Source organism: Tachysurus vachellii, chromosome 4 (assembly GCF_030014155.1).
Source record: "Tachysurus vachellii isolate PV-2020 chromosome 4, HZAU_Pvac_v1, whole genome shotgun sequence".
NCBI lineage: Eukaryota > Metazoa > Chordata > Actinopteri > Siluriformes > Bagridae > Tachysurus > Tachysurus vachellii.
In genome coordinates, this window is record NC_083463.1 from 31,490,640 (window position 1) to 31,508,139 (window position 17,500).

Consider the following 17,500-nt stretch of genomic DNA (forward strand, 5'->3'; position numbering starts at 1 on the left):
GGGATGTGATATTTTGTGGAGCTGCAGGAAAACGATTCGACCGCTCCGTCGAGTTTAAAGGTGGGGTCTCCGATGTTTGAGAAATGCTTCAGAAAACTGAGTCAGGACAACATTCATTCATTCATCTTCTACCGCTTATCCGAACTACCTCGGGTCACGGGGAGCCTGTGCCTATCTCAGGCGTCATCGGGCATCAAGGCAGGATACACCCTGGACGGAGTGCCAACCCATCGCAGGGCGCACACACACACACACACACTCTCATACTCACACACTACGGACAATTTTCCAGAGATGCCAATCAACCTACCATGCATGTCTTTGGACCGGGGGAGGAAACCGGAGTACCCGGAGGAAACCCCTGAGGCACGGGGAGAACATGCAAACTCCACACACACAAGGTGGAGGTGGCGGGAATCGAACCCTGACCCTGGAGGTGTGAGGCGAACGTGCTAACCACTAAGCCACCGTGCCCCCATTCGGGACAACATACTAAAGAAAAATCAAAACAAACGTGTAGCCAATGAGCAGAAAGGGGCGTGTCTGGTCAATATGGGCGGAGAGAGTGTTCAGTTAACCACTAAGCCACCGTGCCCCCCCCCCAATTTAGACACTAATAAAAAACAAATAATAATAAACCATCCTTATGTTGAGTGAGTCACCAAACTTTGGATATTTCAATACTAACGTATTTGTCGTGGATTTCTTTCTTTCACAAACGCAAGCAGACGTGTTCTGTGCATTACAATCCCTCCACACAGTAAACCCTTTTCTTTGACTTTCGTTTTCTGCTCCTTCCTCCCTAGTCGTGTTCAGCCTCGCTGACGTCGGCGTCTCTCTGAGCTGCCCTTGTTGACTCAGGCCACTTCCGGTGCAGACCTCATTATTCTCCCTCTCGCTCCTTCTGCCCAGGCAGCACCAGTATAGGCATTATCCCAGGCTAATAATAATAATAATAATAATAATAATGATGATGATGATGATGATGACGAAGGCAAAGTAAATGGGAGCTGAACGCTTGCAGAAACACGAGCGCTCACAATAGCGGCGCCAAGTTCCACAAGCCACAAATAAAACAGTCGAGTTATTAATAGCAGGCGTTAAAGGGTTCGCTCGCGCTTTTAACACACAGGAATCAGAGCTTTGTTTCTGATCTTTTTTATTTTATTTTATTTTATTTATTTTTTAAATTTTTTAAATTTTTTAAATTTTTTTTTTTTTTTATAAAATTTTTTATAAAAAGTTCCATTTAAATATTTAAATTATTGAATATTGTATGTCCAGAAATGATTTTTAAACTGTCACAAAATATGTATATATATATATATATATATAAAATGAGATTTCAGGAAAAAAAGCACTTTGATGTCACACATCAAACACACAAATTTTCACGCCCACGACAAATAAAACCAATTTTTTTTTTAAACATTTTTTTTAAACAAAATCAGCATTGTAAATGATGATGATGATGATATCATCAAATATGAAGGGAAAGAAATCAAATCAAATCATTTTGAGTTTACACAATACACACGAGTTTAAAGGTGAGGTCTCAGATGTTTGAGAAATGCTTCAGAAAACTGAGTCGGGCCGAAAAATAAACAAAAATCAAAACAAACGTGTAGCCAATGAGCAGAAAGGGGCGTGTCTTGTCGATATGGGCGGAGAGAGTGTTCAGTGCGCGTGTGTGACATTAGCAGAAAGCGGTTTTAACATTGACATGGAGGATAAAAACAAAGAAAGAAAGAGAATAAAGACTTACGATAAGGTAAGAAGTAGGACGTGTTAATATAGGATCAGCTTTCCAGCGCTGGAGAGAACTGAAGGAGCAGGAAGTTGGTCACATATTCACAGATTGGAGTTTCCCGAGTCAATAACTCCTGAGCTAAACACTGTTACTAAACAAATAACACCTCTTTTCTATCGTAGTAATGTAGAGACGCAGCTACAACCGTGTTTTGTGTAGTAACAGTGTTTAGCTCAGGAGTTATTGACTCGGGAAACTCCAATCTGTGAATATGTGACCAACTTTACTTAAGACGCCGAGGCGCTTTTTTCCGTCTCGATAGGTGAGTAACGTTGGTTTTGCTTTATTACACAGAACTAATATATGCCTTTGTCCTTTACATGATTATGTTTGTGTGTCATTTTTGCTTGTTTGTTTATCTGCAATCGTATCGTTCTTCCCTTCAGCTATGATAAAGACACATTTCTTTCTGTTAGTTGCCTGGGTTACGTATGTATGTGTGGGCGGAGCTATCGACACAGGGGTGGGACCCATTTGGGTTAGGGGCGTGTTTGTTTTGGTGATTTCAAATGTCAACATTGGCTTTCAAACAACAGAGACCCCACCTTTAAAATGTGTTAAACTCTAAATAAAATTTAACATTCATTTTATAACTTCACAAAAACAAACTGAATTTAAAAAAAAAAGGTCGTAATTGACCGTAATTGAAAAGAAAAATATAGATTGAAATCTAGATTTAGAATTGATGCTTTCAAAGATGTGATTTATCTTGATTTTGGTTTTCAAGCTCAAAAATCAACTCAGGTCAGAATTGGATTCTCGCTCTTCCTCCGTAGAGATTCGAGGCTTTCTGGTATTTTCTTGCTGTGGATTCGGCTGTAATAAGGTGTGTGATATTTATTGTTGTGTCGTGGTGTTTGTACAGGGTTTGTGTTCGTCTCCTCGTCCTGCTCTCGGACGCTCGTGGCTCTGATATTACTGTTTGTTCCCTGGAGATTTTTTCCTCTAAATACCAAACAGAGCCGTGAGAAGGAGGAACGTCTGTCACCGAAGCGTCGTGTGGGATCTTCTCACTGTAGCTGCACCTCCACATGCACCAGAACATCCTCCAGTTTAAGAATAAAGTCAACTCGGTTTCTGCATTTCTGCTCAAACCGGAAGTCGGAAGTGTAAAAGGTTTTCGAGACCCAGCTGTTGGTGAACGGTGGCTTGGGTCAGATTTATTATAAATATTTACTCAGACTGTTTATTTATTTACTATTTAAAAAGAACAAAGATGACGAGGGGTGAAGAAGAGGAAGTGTGAAGAAGACGAGGAGTGTAGAAGATGGGGAGTGAAGAAGACGAAGAGTGAAGAAGACGACAAACGAAGAAGACAAAGACTGAAGAAGACGAGAAGTGAAGAAGAGGAGGAGTGAAGAAGACGAAAGGTGAAGAAGACGAAAAGTGAAGAAGACGAGGAGGGAAGAAGACGAGTTGTAAAGAAGATGAAGAGTGAAGAAGACGAGGAGTGAAAAAGATGAGGCGTGAAGAACAGAAAGAGTGAAGAAGACGAGGAGTGAAGAAGAGGAAGAGTAAAGAAGATGAGGCGTGAAGAAGACAAAAAGTGAAGAAGACAAAGAGTGAAGAAGACGAGAAACGAAGAAGACGAGGAGTAAAGAAGACGAAGAGTGAAGAAGACGAGGAGTGAAAAAGATGAGGCGTGAAGAACAGAAAAAGTGAAGAGGAAGAGTGAAGATGAGGCGTGAAGAAAACGAGGAGTGAAGAAGATGAGGAGTGATGAAAACAAGAAATGAAGAAGACAAAAAGTGAAGAAGATGAGGAGTGAAGAAGACAAAAAGTGAAGAAGACGAGAAACGAAGATGAGGAGTGTAGAAGAAGGGGAGTGTAAAGAAGATTGGAAGTGAAGAAGATGAAGAGTGAAGAAGACGAAGAGTGAAAAATATGGAGTGAAGAATAGGAAGAGTGAAGAAGACGAAGAAGAAGAGGAATGCACCTTTTTCTATTCCCCAAAATTTCATAGTATGTTTTCATATTGAATGTTTTTGAGCTGGGGATTTGTCAGAAATCTGGCGGCCCTCCGTTGACAGATTTACAGCTGCACATTATTAACACAGCACCTTAAACCATGTAAAATGTCTGAAAGCAGCTTTACACAACAGAAGAAATATGTCCTTTCTTCTTCTGCTTCGTCCAACAAGCTTTCGGTTCCTGAAGCTTGAACACTGGCTGTTTTTTATCTTTATTCGTTCAGGATTCTGTATAATTCCGTAGGTTATAACAGCGCTTTGAGTGACGTAAACATAACGCGGCTTTAAAAGGGACAGTTGTTGAGTTTGAGAGTTCCTCCTGAAGTCCCGGTGATATCTGGGTTCCACAGCGTCGTCCTCAACCTCTGTACATTCTCCAGTCTGACTTCAGGAAGGTTTGGATGTCATGTATGACCAGATGTCCACAGATTTGATCCCCGCTGTACTTACTGCCCTAATCCCTTCTTGACACTTGCTGTGGCTGGAGAACGCGTCTCCGCACGTCAGCCAGCTCTGTAACTCCTTATTCCTAGAAATTAATAGCTCTTGGTGCTTGTTGGATCCGAAGCACAAAGACATGTCCAGAAAACAGTGGAAATTAGGAGCTGGGGACGTCGGAGCTGTCACTCAAATCTCCTGATGACCTTTACTCAAGCTTCGACTCCGCAGGTTTTAACAGCGGCACCAGAAAGAGCTCTAATTGGGGTCTAATCTATTTTTTTCTCAGCTTGGGTAGTGACGCTTCTGACAGCGCCGAGGCCCCGGGACCGCGGCCCGCTACGAGCTCACCTCCGCCTCCCATCCTGTCGTATCACAGAGACAGTACTGAGCACACAGAGGTTTATGGAGACCTTTAGGTTTCATTCCGAGGGTATTTTTGTTCATTTAACAGTAAACACTCTCTCTCTCATTTTCTACCGCTTATCCGAACTACCTCGGGTCACGGGGAGCCTGTGCCTATCTCAGGCGTCATCGGGCATCAAGGCAGGATACACCCTGGATGGAGTGCCAACCCATCACAGGGCACACACACACTCTCATTCACTCACGCAATCACACACTACAGACAATTTTCCAGAGATGCCAATCAACCTACCATGCATGTCTTTGGACCGGGGGAGGAAACCGGAGTACCCGGAGGAAACCCCCGAGGCACGGGGAGAACATGCAAACTCCACACACACAAGGTGGAGGCGGGAATCGAACCCACAACCCTGGAGGTGTGAGGCGAACGTGCTAACCACTAAGCCACCGTGACCCCCCCAACAGTAAACAATCTGTAAAAATGATTTACATGTAAAAGTGAGATGATCGATGTGAGAGGTATCAGATATTGTTAAGGCGAAACACGTCAGCACGTCAGCAGCAGTCTTCAGCAGGTCGCAGGTTTCAGTGTCACGCTCTAAAGAGAAAATAATCAATAACATCTGATCTGGATGTTATGAAGTGAGTAAATATCGTGAGTTACTGTTACAGCGCAATGTTTATATCGCTATTACATCACAGCCACAAAACCTTTATTCCTTTTATACCACAGCGACTCGGTCTAATCTAGTCTAATCCAGTCTAATCCAGTCAAATCCAGTCAAATCCGGACCATCAGTATAAAACAGTCTAATGCAGTCTAAAACTGTCTAATCCTGAGTCAAACAGTCTAAACCAGTCCAAAAAACACTAATCCAGACTACAACAGTCTAATCCAGTCTAAAACTGTCTAATCCAAACTAAAACAGTCTAAACCAGTCCAAAAAAGTCTATAACAAGACTACAACAGTCTAATCCAGTCTAAAACTGTCTAATCCAGACACAACAGTCTAATGCAGTCTAAAACTGTCTAATCCAGACTACAACAATCTAATGCAGTCTAAAACTGTCTAATCCAGATTAAAACAGTCTAATGCAGTCTAAAACTGTCTAATCCAGACTACAACAGTCTAATGCAGTCTAAAACTGTCTTATCCAGACTACAACAATCTAATCCAGTCTAAAACTGTCTAATCCAGACTACAACAGTCTAATGCAGTCTAAAACTGACTAATCCAGACTACAACAATCTAATAGTCTAAAACTGTCTAATCCAGACTACAACAGTCTAATGCAGTCTAAAACTGTCTAATCCAGACTACAACAGTCTAATGCAGTCTAAAACTGTCTAATCCAGACTACAACAGTCTAATGCAGTCTAAAACTGTCTAATCCAGACTACAACAATCTAATGCAGTCTAAAACTGTCTACTCCAGACTACAACAGTCTAATGCAGTCTAAAACTGTCTAATCCAGACTACAACAATCTAATGCAGTCTAAAACTGTCTAATCCAGACTACAACAGTCTAATGCAGTCTAAAACTGTCTAATCCAGACTACAACAATCTAATGCAGTCTAAAACTGTCTAATCCAGACTACAACAGTCTAATCCTGACTAAAAGTCATAAAAACTATTAAATGTATGAGCTAGACCCAGCAGATTTACATACAGTGTGTATTTCAGTGTGAATCTTTTATGTGGGTCAGAAAAACTGCGCCGGTTTCCCACCGCTGTCTGACAGAACATGTGGGAAGCAATAAAATGCTTCACCAAAACAAAACGTGTCCTTGAGCCGAGCGCAGGACAGCGACGAGATGTTTCTGAAAGGAATCAACAGAGCAGATTCCTTCACTACCCACAATGCCACAGTGTTTCCATCAGGAAGATCCTCATGACCTCTTTCTTTCACAGATAAACTCCTGAAACTGATAAGTTCTTATTTTATATTTAAAATGCTTTAAAATACATTCATAACCTGTTATAATGTATTCATAAGGCATGCTGCTGTAATGAGTTTATAACCTATTTATACAAAGTTTATAAGACATTATATGAACAACATATATATATATATATATAAAATAAATTCTGCATGTTATGTTTACTTACAGTGGTTATAGTATATAAAGTTCTTTCAGAAGTCATAAGACATAAAGTGTTATAATGCATATAAAGTTTGAGGTTTTGGTATTCATGATTAAGTGTTTTATAAACACATCTTATGACAAGTTTTCATAATTCATAATGTGTTATCGAGTGTATAGCGTGTTCATCGAGAAATTCTAACTCTCTGCATAGCTTACGAACGCTTTATGTCATGACGTGAACGTGGTCATTAGTCATTATAACCGTGACCAAACGCTTTAGTAATTTCTCTGTAATGTCTCTGATCCTCATGAAGGTGCTCAAAATGTTCAGCACCACAGACACGACTTCTGCTCATGAACAGTTTATAAGCAGCTTCCTGTGTCTTTAGGGAGGAAATGAAGACATAGCAGGAAGTTGCAGCACCATGATGGTGCTTCCCAGGTTACAACACAGTGCTGCTGCAAATCACAGGTTTACGTCAACGCGCTCGTTCTGATTCATCATCACTTTGTGCTTCTCCTGGTTTCTTGTTTCTCGAGTAAGAAGCAGGATCACGTGTTCCTCTAAACACCAGAAGCAGTTCTTAACCCCTCATTTCCTGACCTCCACTGTTCCTAGCTCTGGCCTCTCCGGCCACAGACCCTGCTGAGCCTCGTACTGAGGTTATTATGCTTATTAGAAGCAAGCAATCACACAGGATTGACACGGACAGTCTTACAGCTGCTCAGAGGAGGCCGAGGATTAGCGGCAGCTCTGCAGCCTCGCCGGTGATTTAATTGCATTGCGGTGGGCGCCGATCTCACCGCCATGGCGTTCCTCATCCCTCGGTGTGGAGCGGTCGTCAAAAGGATTACTGGACAGGCAGATAAAGAGACACCTCACGGCCGATACAGAACGGACGGGCCACGTTTCTGTGACTCTCATCAATCAGCAAAATTAGAGTGTAATAGATTTAGACAGTGGATTTAAAGTCAATTAGATTAGAATAGTGAAGAACTGTATAAGCATGAGTGTGTGTGTGAGTGTGTGTGAGTGTGTGTGTGTGTGTGTGTGTGTGTGTGTGTGTGACAGACATTCCTGCTCAAGATGACAGATTGGAAATATGACTTCGTCGGACACAAATGAACAAAAGAACCCAAACCCCAAATGAAGCAACCGGATCTGTTTAATTGTGTTTAATTACGTTTCATTATAATTAATTCCATAATTCCATGTCTCAGGTGTTGCAGAGTAATTTACTGTACAGTTGGGTTTTTTTTTCCTTAAACAAATCTCCATCTGCCAGTCTCACACACACACACACACACACACACACACACACACAGAGTGAAATTTCATCCAGACACAACATTCGATATACGACAAATCAGACAATTAACTCCTAACTGTATCGCACGATGATGCCGGAACATCTGTGAGACACGACACTGTGTCCAGACGTCAGGGCACAAAAAAGTCTGAATAATAATCGTATTAATATACAGAAAGAAATGACAGTAGTAAAATATTCAGTTGTGTAATTGTTTCAGTCTTCAATTGATAGAAAACAAGGCACATTTAATGTATTATTTATAAATGTTTAAAGTTAATACATCATAAAGGCTGCAGTAGCATATGGTATGTAATGTCTATGATAACAATAATAATAATAATAATAATAATAATAATAATAATAACTAATGAACTTATATAAGTTTAAAATGAACCACAAGACTACAAAAAAGATTTCCTTTTTGACTGAATGAAACTGGACCGAAAACACTGTGCGTATTTAAGCGAAAAACATGAATTCAAGATCACAAAAAGATCAGGAAGTGCAAAGTAAATACATTATAAATTAATTAAATAAATAAAAAAAATAAAAAATAAAAAACAATTGAAAAATATATTAAAAAAATAAAATAAAAAAATCACAAGTGAAAAATATAAAAAAATAAAATAAAAAAATCACAAGTGAAAAATATAAAAAAAATCACAAGTGAAAAATATAAAAAAATAAAATAAAATAAAAAAAATCACAAGTGAAAAATATAGAAAAAAAAATTAAATAAAAAAAATCACAAGTGAATACTACAAGCAAGGAGCGATTACGGGGTCCAAGCACTAGATCGTGTGCCGTCCTTCTCTTTTGGTTCCACATTTCGACTGTTCTTTTAGAAAAAGTCAGCAGACCAGTGAAATGGCAGTGTTGAAGTGCTGGAAAATGAGTATCAGTGCATGTGTACAATTGTGCAGCGAGTGCAAACCTGAAGATGAAGAAGAGGAGAAGAAGTGCAGGAAAATTGCATCACAGTAGCTTGGCCCGTAGCACGTCACACACATTCATGCAAACGCACGTGTCCTTGTGCAATCACATTATACAAACAGTACAAATGGCACAGCTAAAGAAAACTATAATACCGGTGGACTTCAGGGCGGCGCTCGTCACACACGGGTCATGCTATCGAGCGAGGGACAATAACGCCACAGCATGCGTCCGCGACCGGGCAACCGTACAGCAACACGACACAGCAGGATGTCATTATTATTGCACAAGATATAAAAAGCCACAGTTTGTTATCTACAGTATGACACAGTGGTGGGACTCGTCGATACGGCCGCAGTTTCTCTCAGCTCAAAATTTACTCAACGATGCCAGATATAAATTCAACAGCAAGTCCAAATATCTTATAACGTACTTTGTTGATATGACAGACGGTTTTAGTGTCAAGTTTGGATGGAGAGATAGCAGGCAAGTTCAAGTACAGCGTCCGTGGTCGCACTGAAGAGATATTGATCACTTCTATACGGTATAAAATCAGAAGCGATTAAGGGGTCCAAGCACCGAGCGATGCAGTCGGCCGTGCTAGGAGTTACGACTGTTTGGTTTGGTTTTATAACTGATGCAGACTAACATTTTATTTCTGATCGATTTTTTGTCAAGTAAAAAAAAAAAAAAGAATTAATTTTAATGGAAAAAAAAACTTTAAATAAATGCCCCGGTCTTTGATATTCCGTAGACACCTGTTCAGACCTGTGGCTCTGGTAGAAAATGTCGAGCTTCACACTCCTCCACCGCTGCGGTCCACAGAAACGGGTCCTCTGGAGTCCAAGCCTTCCTCCGCCGTCTTCATCAGGATGGCCAATCGGCTGTCGGAGATTTGTCCCCTCTGAACGGCGCTCATGAGCTAAACCAAATAAAAGAGAGGATCTAATGAGATGCGATGGAAGTTTTGTGTTCAGTCCTGTCTATGTCATGTGAAATAACATTATCACACACACACACACACACACACACACACACACACACCCCAGCAGTGGCCTCTCATTAAGTCTAAATTAAAACAGACACAGATTTTCCGACTTTAACACCTGTCCCTGAGTTCCTATCAATTATGTCCGTAATCTAACTCACGCTCGGTTACAAGCGGACCAAGATCCGCACGTCTGCCAGCTAATTTACCACACGCTCGTTATTCTAACTGCCATCAGGACATTTCAGTGCTTTTAATTACGTCTGGCCTGTCAGGACTCAGGTGAGGATGCCCACTATGCAACAGTTAAGTGTCCACACCTTCGTCTCTCTCAGCAGGACTTTCTATCAAGTGCTGCTTCTTAAAGCCAAACAAATGTGGAACAAAAGACAGTTAATGAGGCACTTTGAAAAAGATCTATACGATGAGCTATAAATACAGCAGCCGTGTATCGCCGAGTCCCCGCGCTCTCGTACCTGCAGAAACTCGTCCAGTTCCACCTGACCGTTTTTGTTCAGGTCGACCTCGTTGAGGATCTCGTGGAGGGAGTTCTCGTCGATCTGAACGCTCAGTTTCTGCAAAACGGGGAAATAAAAAAGCAACACAATCAGCGTCCGTAAGAGACGAGGGATTAAACGTTACTGTGAAATATATCGTCAGTCAAAAACTTTCTAAATTCATCTACGCTGTCCCTGTCAATCAGCTGTTACCATAGAAATGCTAACGTATCAAATACTGACCAATCAGAATGCAAGAAAAAACTGCCCTCACCTCAAGAACCTGCTGCACATCTAAAGTGGTAATGAAGCCTTTGCTCTCTTTGTCAAATTTGTAGAAACGCTTCTTATATCTGAAAATCAGACAGACGGATTAGTGCGTATACGATACAACACACACACACACACACACACACACACACACACAGCAAACCTGGCCACTTGCTCTGGTGTGAGTGAGATCTCAGAGGTCTTGGTGAGCTGTTCAGCGCGAGCTCTGTAGCCCATCTCCTGGTACAGAAACTGTTTAGCTGCTTTCAGTTCCTCCTGTAAAACACATACACACACACACACACACACACACACACACACACACACACGGTTTGTAATAGCTCGAATACCTCACAGCACCCAGCGTAAGACAACTAAGTACTCATGTATGACCTGATTAACACTTTATACATCATTAATGTACAGTATGACTTCACAATGACATGTGACATAATGCGTTATAACATCTGTTAACATCTGTTCTTAGGAACGCAGGAAGGAATTAAATAAACTATTACATTATTAAATATTATTTAAGTGCTAGTCATGGAACCATTAGTTCTTATGAGCAATATTACAGGCTTATGCCAGGGATTAGAAAGTACTTGGACAGCTATATACTACAAGTTATAATGCATTATAACATATAAAACAACAGGTTATGAATAAAATAATGAAGAGTCTGCATGAAAGTAAATAACTCCCAATGCTAGGTCATTACAGCACCGCTACGATGACGCCATAAACCTCAACACCAATTTCATGAAGTTTATAATGCATTATAACATATACCCCAAGTTACTGAATTGTGATGGGATATTAGAAGAAGAAGCCTTTATTTTGTCACATGCACATTACAGCACAGTGAAGATCTTTCTTTACAAGTCATACTTCAAATACAAGTATATAAAGCATTATAACCTACGACATGAAATTAGAATCTATGGGGTATTACAGAAGCTTTGAAAACACTTATGAGCGTTTATAGAGGCTTATACAGGCTAATTATACTGGAAAATAAATGTCTCCTGGCGTCATTCCAGATAAGTGTGAACACAGTAGAAGAGCTTAATGTATAAGGGACTGTGTGTGTGTGTGTGTGTAGGGTGTGTGTGTGTGTGTGTGTGTGTGTGTGTGTGTGTGTAGGGTGTGGTGAACCTGTATTGTGTGCTTCAAGAAGGACTGAGTGTTTAACTCCTGGGAAGCAGCAAAGCAATATGCGCTATTATTAGGTCTTTTGTTTCGACAGGAAACCTTGGATCTACATGTAACTCTATCACCCCCTCACACACACACACACACACACACACACACACATACCGGGACACACCCCTCAGACACCTACGTAAGTCGCAGGTACCAGTTAATATTGTGTGTAATTCTATTGTGTGACTATTTTCAGCTGTGAAGTTAGTGGCGTGTTAACAATCGCTCAGCTCTCGAGTGTGTTCACGTAACCGGGACGAGACCTTTGCCGTTCGCTCCTCAGGGCATTGTGCAGAAAAAAAAAGGAGTGTTTGGAAAATAGCGAGAAATGTAAAGCAAACAAACTCACGATCTGGTCAAGAAAAAAATAAAAACGCTTACACACAGTAGTAGAAATTGTACTGCATTGATTTGACCTTAAAACACAGAATGATGTCAGTGTTGTTTTAATAAACGAGTAAAGGAACGACGTACATTCTTCTTCTCCTCGTTCCACTTCAGTTCCTTGGCCATGATCTCGACGATGCGTGGAAGAGCTTCATCAGCGGCCTGGACGTTCAGGAAACCCAGACGTGTCCTCCGGGCGATCATGTCAATGGCTGTGCAGGCGTACTCTTTAATACAGTATATCACCTACACACACACACACACACACACACCATCAGTACTCTTTAATACAGTATATCACCTACACACACACACACACACACACACACACACACCATCAGTACTCTTTAATACAGTATATCACCTACACACACACACACACACACACCATCAGTACTCTTTAATACAGTATATCACCTACACACACACACACACACACACACCATCAGTACTCTTTAATACAGTATATCACCTACACACACACACACACACACACACCATCAGTACTCTTTAATACAGTATATCACCTACACACACACACACACACACACACACCATCAGTACTCTTTAATACAGTATATCACCTACACACACACACACACACACACACACACACCATCAGTACTCTTTAATACAGTATATCACCTACACACACACACACACACACACACACCATCAGTACTCTTTAATACAGTATGTCACCTACACACACACACACACACACACACACCATCAGTACTCTTTAATACAGTATATCACCTACACACACACACACACACACACACACACACACACACACCATCAGTACTCTTTAATACAGTATATCACCTACACACACACACACACACACACACCATCAGTACTCTTTAATACAGTATATCACCTACACACACACACACACACACACACACACACACACACACACCATCAGTACTCTTTAATACAGTATATTACCTACACACACACACACACACACACACACACACACACCATCAGTACTCTTTAATACAGTATATCACCTACACACACACACACACACACACACACCATCAGTACTCTTTAATACAGTATATCACCTACACACACACACACACACACACCATCAGTACTCTTTAATACAGTATATCACCTACACACACACACACACACACACACACACACACACACACACACACCATCAGTACTCTTTAATACAGTATATCACCTACACACACACACACACACACACACACACACCATCAGTACTCTTTAATACAGTATGTCACCTACACACACACACACACACACACACACACACACCATCAGTACTCTGTAATACAGTATATCACCTACACACACACACACACACACACACACACCATCAGTACTCTTTAATACAGTATATCACCTACACACACACACACACACACACACACACCATCAGTACTCTTTAATACAGTATGTCACCTACACACACACACACACACACACACACACTCACACCATCAGTATTCTTTAATACAGTATATCACCTACACACACACACACACACACACACACACACACACACACACATACACACAATCAGGTACCTCACTCTCGATGTAAGGGAATTCAGACACGAGCCGTTTTCCCACTATAGGCCATCTCTTCCCAGTGACCTGTGCCATCCTGGCGACTTCGAAGGCCCTCCCTCCGTAGGTGGCTGCGAGGTGCTGGGCGACCTGCGAGCAGAGAGTATATCAGCTGTAAAAGACAGCGAGGCACGTCACTCCCACACGTCCTCCACAGTGACACGTTTCCCTGCTTGGACACCACGGCGTTATTTTGTCCAGGTGAATCAGCTGACGTGTTTCTCGAACGTCTGGCGCTTCGTTAAACGTTAAAAAAAAAAACTATTTGCAGCACTTACTTCGATTCAAAGGCTTCCACCAAAGGTCAAGTGCTGTCAGAAATATCTGCATGCTGACCTTTTTAAATATGCCGCAAAAACAGCGCCTGTCGTAGAAGCCAAGGCTCCGCTGAGCTCATCCCGGCTCCTAACGAGGGCGATGCCGGCCGCCAGGGACCGCAGCAAACCGGAGTCAAGCTACTCAGAGAGCGGCCATCAGAGGAAAAGGACGGCTCGGCCCTCTGTCCGTCTTCTAATGGCATCGTAAAACATTGGGAAAACAAAGCGCTCATCCTAATAAGAGACTCCGAGGGAAAGCTATTCGCCTAATTACTCTGTAATCAGGACGTTTGGACCAAGCTAGCAAAGATTAACTCTGGCGTGTTGTTAGCAGAAGGCATTAGGCCTTATACCATGTTATAAGTAGAATAAATCACTTAGAGCACTAAGGATAATTCAGTCAGGTGTATGTCATGAGCATTCGGGTGATGCAGAAGCTCACCTCGTTCTCCAGACCGTAGTCCTGGACCAGTCTGATGTAGAGGGTCGGGGTCCAGTCCTTCCCTCCATCCAGCATCAGACCCACGGTTCTGCTCGGGCTGGCGTGAAGCTTGTGCTCTTTTATGGCAGCGTCCAGGGTCTCCTCGGCCATCGAGCGATACGTTGTCCACTTACCACCTTGAAGGACAGAACCAACATCTAAACGCTGGAGATATACTTCAAATAGTAACTATAAGTGGATAAAAATGATGTCATGTTGTTCTTTTGCTAATAAAAAGTTTCTCATTCAAAAGAATTGGAACTAAATTCCACACTTAAAGGCTTTGTTCTTCTAGAGGAACCCTTAAAAGAAAGGGGTCCAAGCACCTGAAAGGAGTGAACATTTTGTCTTAACCTTTTATCATGGCGCTTACATACATTATAGACATTTTTATATTGTCATGACGGATATTTTGGGTTAAAGAACCTTTCAGGAACCCTGTTTACTGAGAGCTTGTGAAGTGTTAGGATACAGATGCAAGCGAAGGGTCGTCATGCATCGCTTCTGACGGCGAGAACGACGACAGAAACACACGACGCATTCTACCACAGAGAAGCTTGGAAACACGTAAGAGGACTCGTTTCCTGAGGCGGCGAACAAAGCCGTGATTGTTTCTGCTTGAACTGACCGGCGATGGTGACCAGGCCGCTCTCGCTGATGTTGACGACGTGGTTGCGGCAGATGGACTGGGTGTCTTTAGAGTTGGGGTCAGTGACCAGTGGACGGATGCCGCTCCAGGCTGCCAGGACGTCTCCTCTCCTCACTGAGATGACAGAACACACACACACACACGGTGGAAATGTCACACACATGAGTAGACTGGCTCAGGGTTTGGTGTTTGGTTGCATAGTGAAGCAGCTGATGCACTTTCACACTTCCACACCGGAACAAACACCATGACAAGATAACTAGAATGTCAACAAACAGACAGAACAATCCGTTATTTATAGATCAGGGTGCAGCGAGAAGACGACTAGTCGATCATCTCATGGTAGACATAACATAAGTGACTAAGTGTGGCGTTAAAAGCCTTAACGGTGGGGTCTCGGATATTTGAGAAATGCTTCTGAAAACTGCGTTAGGCCACCAAACAAAACAAAAAACAAAACAAACGTGTAGCCAATGAGCAGAAAGGGGCGGGTCTTGTCAATATTGGAGTTTCCCGAGTCAATAACTCCTGAGCTAAACACTGTTACTACACAAAACACGGTTGTAGCTGCGTCTCTACATTACTGCGATAGAAAAGAGGTGTTATTTGTGTAGTAACAGTGTTTAGCTCAGGAGTTATTGACTCAGGAAACTCCAATCTGTGAATATGTGACCAACTTCCTGCTCCTTCAGTTCTCTCCAGCGCTGGAAAGCTGATCCTATATTAACACGTCCTACTTCTTACCTTATCGTAAGCCTTTCTTCTCCTTCTTTCTTTGTTTTTATCCTCCATGTCACTGTTAAAACCGCTTTCTGCTAATGTCACACATGCGCACTGAACACTCTCTCCGCCGCATATTGACAAGCCCCGCCCCCTTCTGCTCATTGGCTACACGTTTGTTTTGTATTTTGTTTAGCTTGTCGTCCCGACTCGGTTTTCTGAAGCATTTCTCAAACAACGAAGACCCCACCTTTAATGAGTAACGTTCATCTTAATAAATTAACATAATATTAAAAAGAAATTATTTGCCACTAATTAGTGCCGGAATCCCAATTTACATTATTTCCATTTTCCAGTATCCAAAGTTTCCCCTGCTCTCTGTTTAGCGTTTGTTGGTGGAGTTAAAACTCTTAATGTGTAAAATCCAATGTGAAAAATTCATGCAATAATAATAATAATAATAATAATAATAATAATAATAATAATAATAATAATAATAATAATAATAATAATAATGTAGGTCACTGTAGGTGGCGATGTGAGGGGTCCAAGCACCTTCACAGTAAGGGAATAACAAGGGATTAAACCGTCTCCCAAGTCAGGAAAACAAACCAACAACCCGGCTTCTGTATCTTGTAGAGATTATAATAAACAGCAGGTTGTGACACGTGATCTCATCCAGCAGAGGTCTCGTTCACTACCATCGCAAAACCACAGAAACACAACCTGAGCGCTCCTGAGACTCGGCGTCTCCACCGGTGTCGGTTTTTAACTCCGTCAACACGACATGATCGAGTCCCGATTCGTTCTCTCCACCGCAGTGACATCTCCGGCGTTAATTATTAAAGCCGGTCGCATTTCGATCGAGAACGCAACCTGCCGCTGTAATATGCAGGCTGATATTTCTGAATGGGTGAAAGAAAAAAAAAGAAAAAGAAGGAGGAGAAGAAAGATAGAAAGAAAGACGGCAGCCTCATTATCAAAGGGCATCTCTGAAACATTTATGACAAGGCTGGGCAGCTGAGCAGACAGCAGGCTCGAGAAGGTGATCTCATATACACACACACACACACACACACACACACATTCAATTCAGGCAATTACTGAATAATGTTTTTTATTTCATTTTTAGCCTACATTACTCACTCTCACTCATTTTCTACCGCTTATCCGAACTACCTCGGGTCACATGCCTATCTCAGGCGTCATCGGGCATCAAGGCAGGATACACCCTGGATGGAGTGCCAACCCATCGCAGGACACACACACACACTCATTCACTCACGCAATCACACACTACGAACAATTTTCCAGAGATGTCAATCAACCTACCATGCATGTCTTTGGACCGGGGGAGGAAACCGGAGTACCCGGAGGAAACCCCCGAGGCACGGGGAGAACATGCAAACTCCACACACACAAGGTGGAGGCGGGAATCGAACCCCCAACCC

The 17,500-nt window shown here is 41.9% G+C and overlaps 1 protein-coding gene across 2 annotated transcripts in view; it reads right to left on the reverse strand.

The window, feature by feature from the left end:
* Window positions 1–7,836: 7,836 nt before the first annotated feature.
* gpd2 (glycerol-3-phosphate dehydrogenase 2 (mitochondrial)) overlaps window positions 7,837–17,500 on the reverse strand; it is a 27,944-nt gene continuing 18,280 nt past the window's right edge. For both annotated transcript variants that reach the window (XM_060868958.1, XM_060868957.1), the window contains 8 exons: window positions 15,309–15,443; window positions 14,642–14,817; window positions 13,841–13,972; window positions 12,357–12,515; window positions 10,840–10,952; window positions 10,681–10,759; window positions 10,386–10,484; window positions 7,837–9,843 (listed from right to left, as the gene is read on the reverse strand). In XM_060868958.1, coding sequence (XP_060724941.1) covers window positions 9,718–9,843; window positions 10,386–10,484; window positions 10,681–10,759; window positions 10,840–10,952; window positions 12,357–12,515; window positions 13,841–13,972; window positions 14,642–14,817; window positions 15,309–15,443 — 1,019 coding nt within the window. In that variant the 3' untranslated portion in view covers window positions 7,837–9,717. The remainder of the gene's footprint in view (window positions 9,844–10,385; window positions 10,485–10,680; window positions 10,760–10,839; window positions 10,953–12,356; window positions 12,516–13,840; window positions 13,973–14,641; window positions 14,818–15,308; window positions 15,444–17,500) is intronic.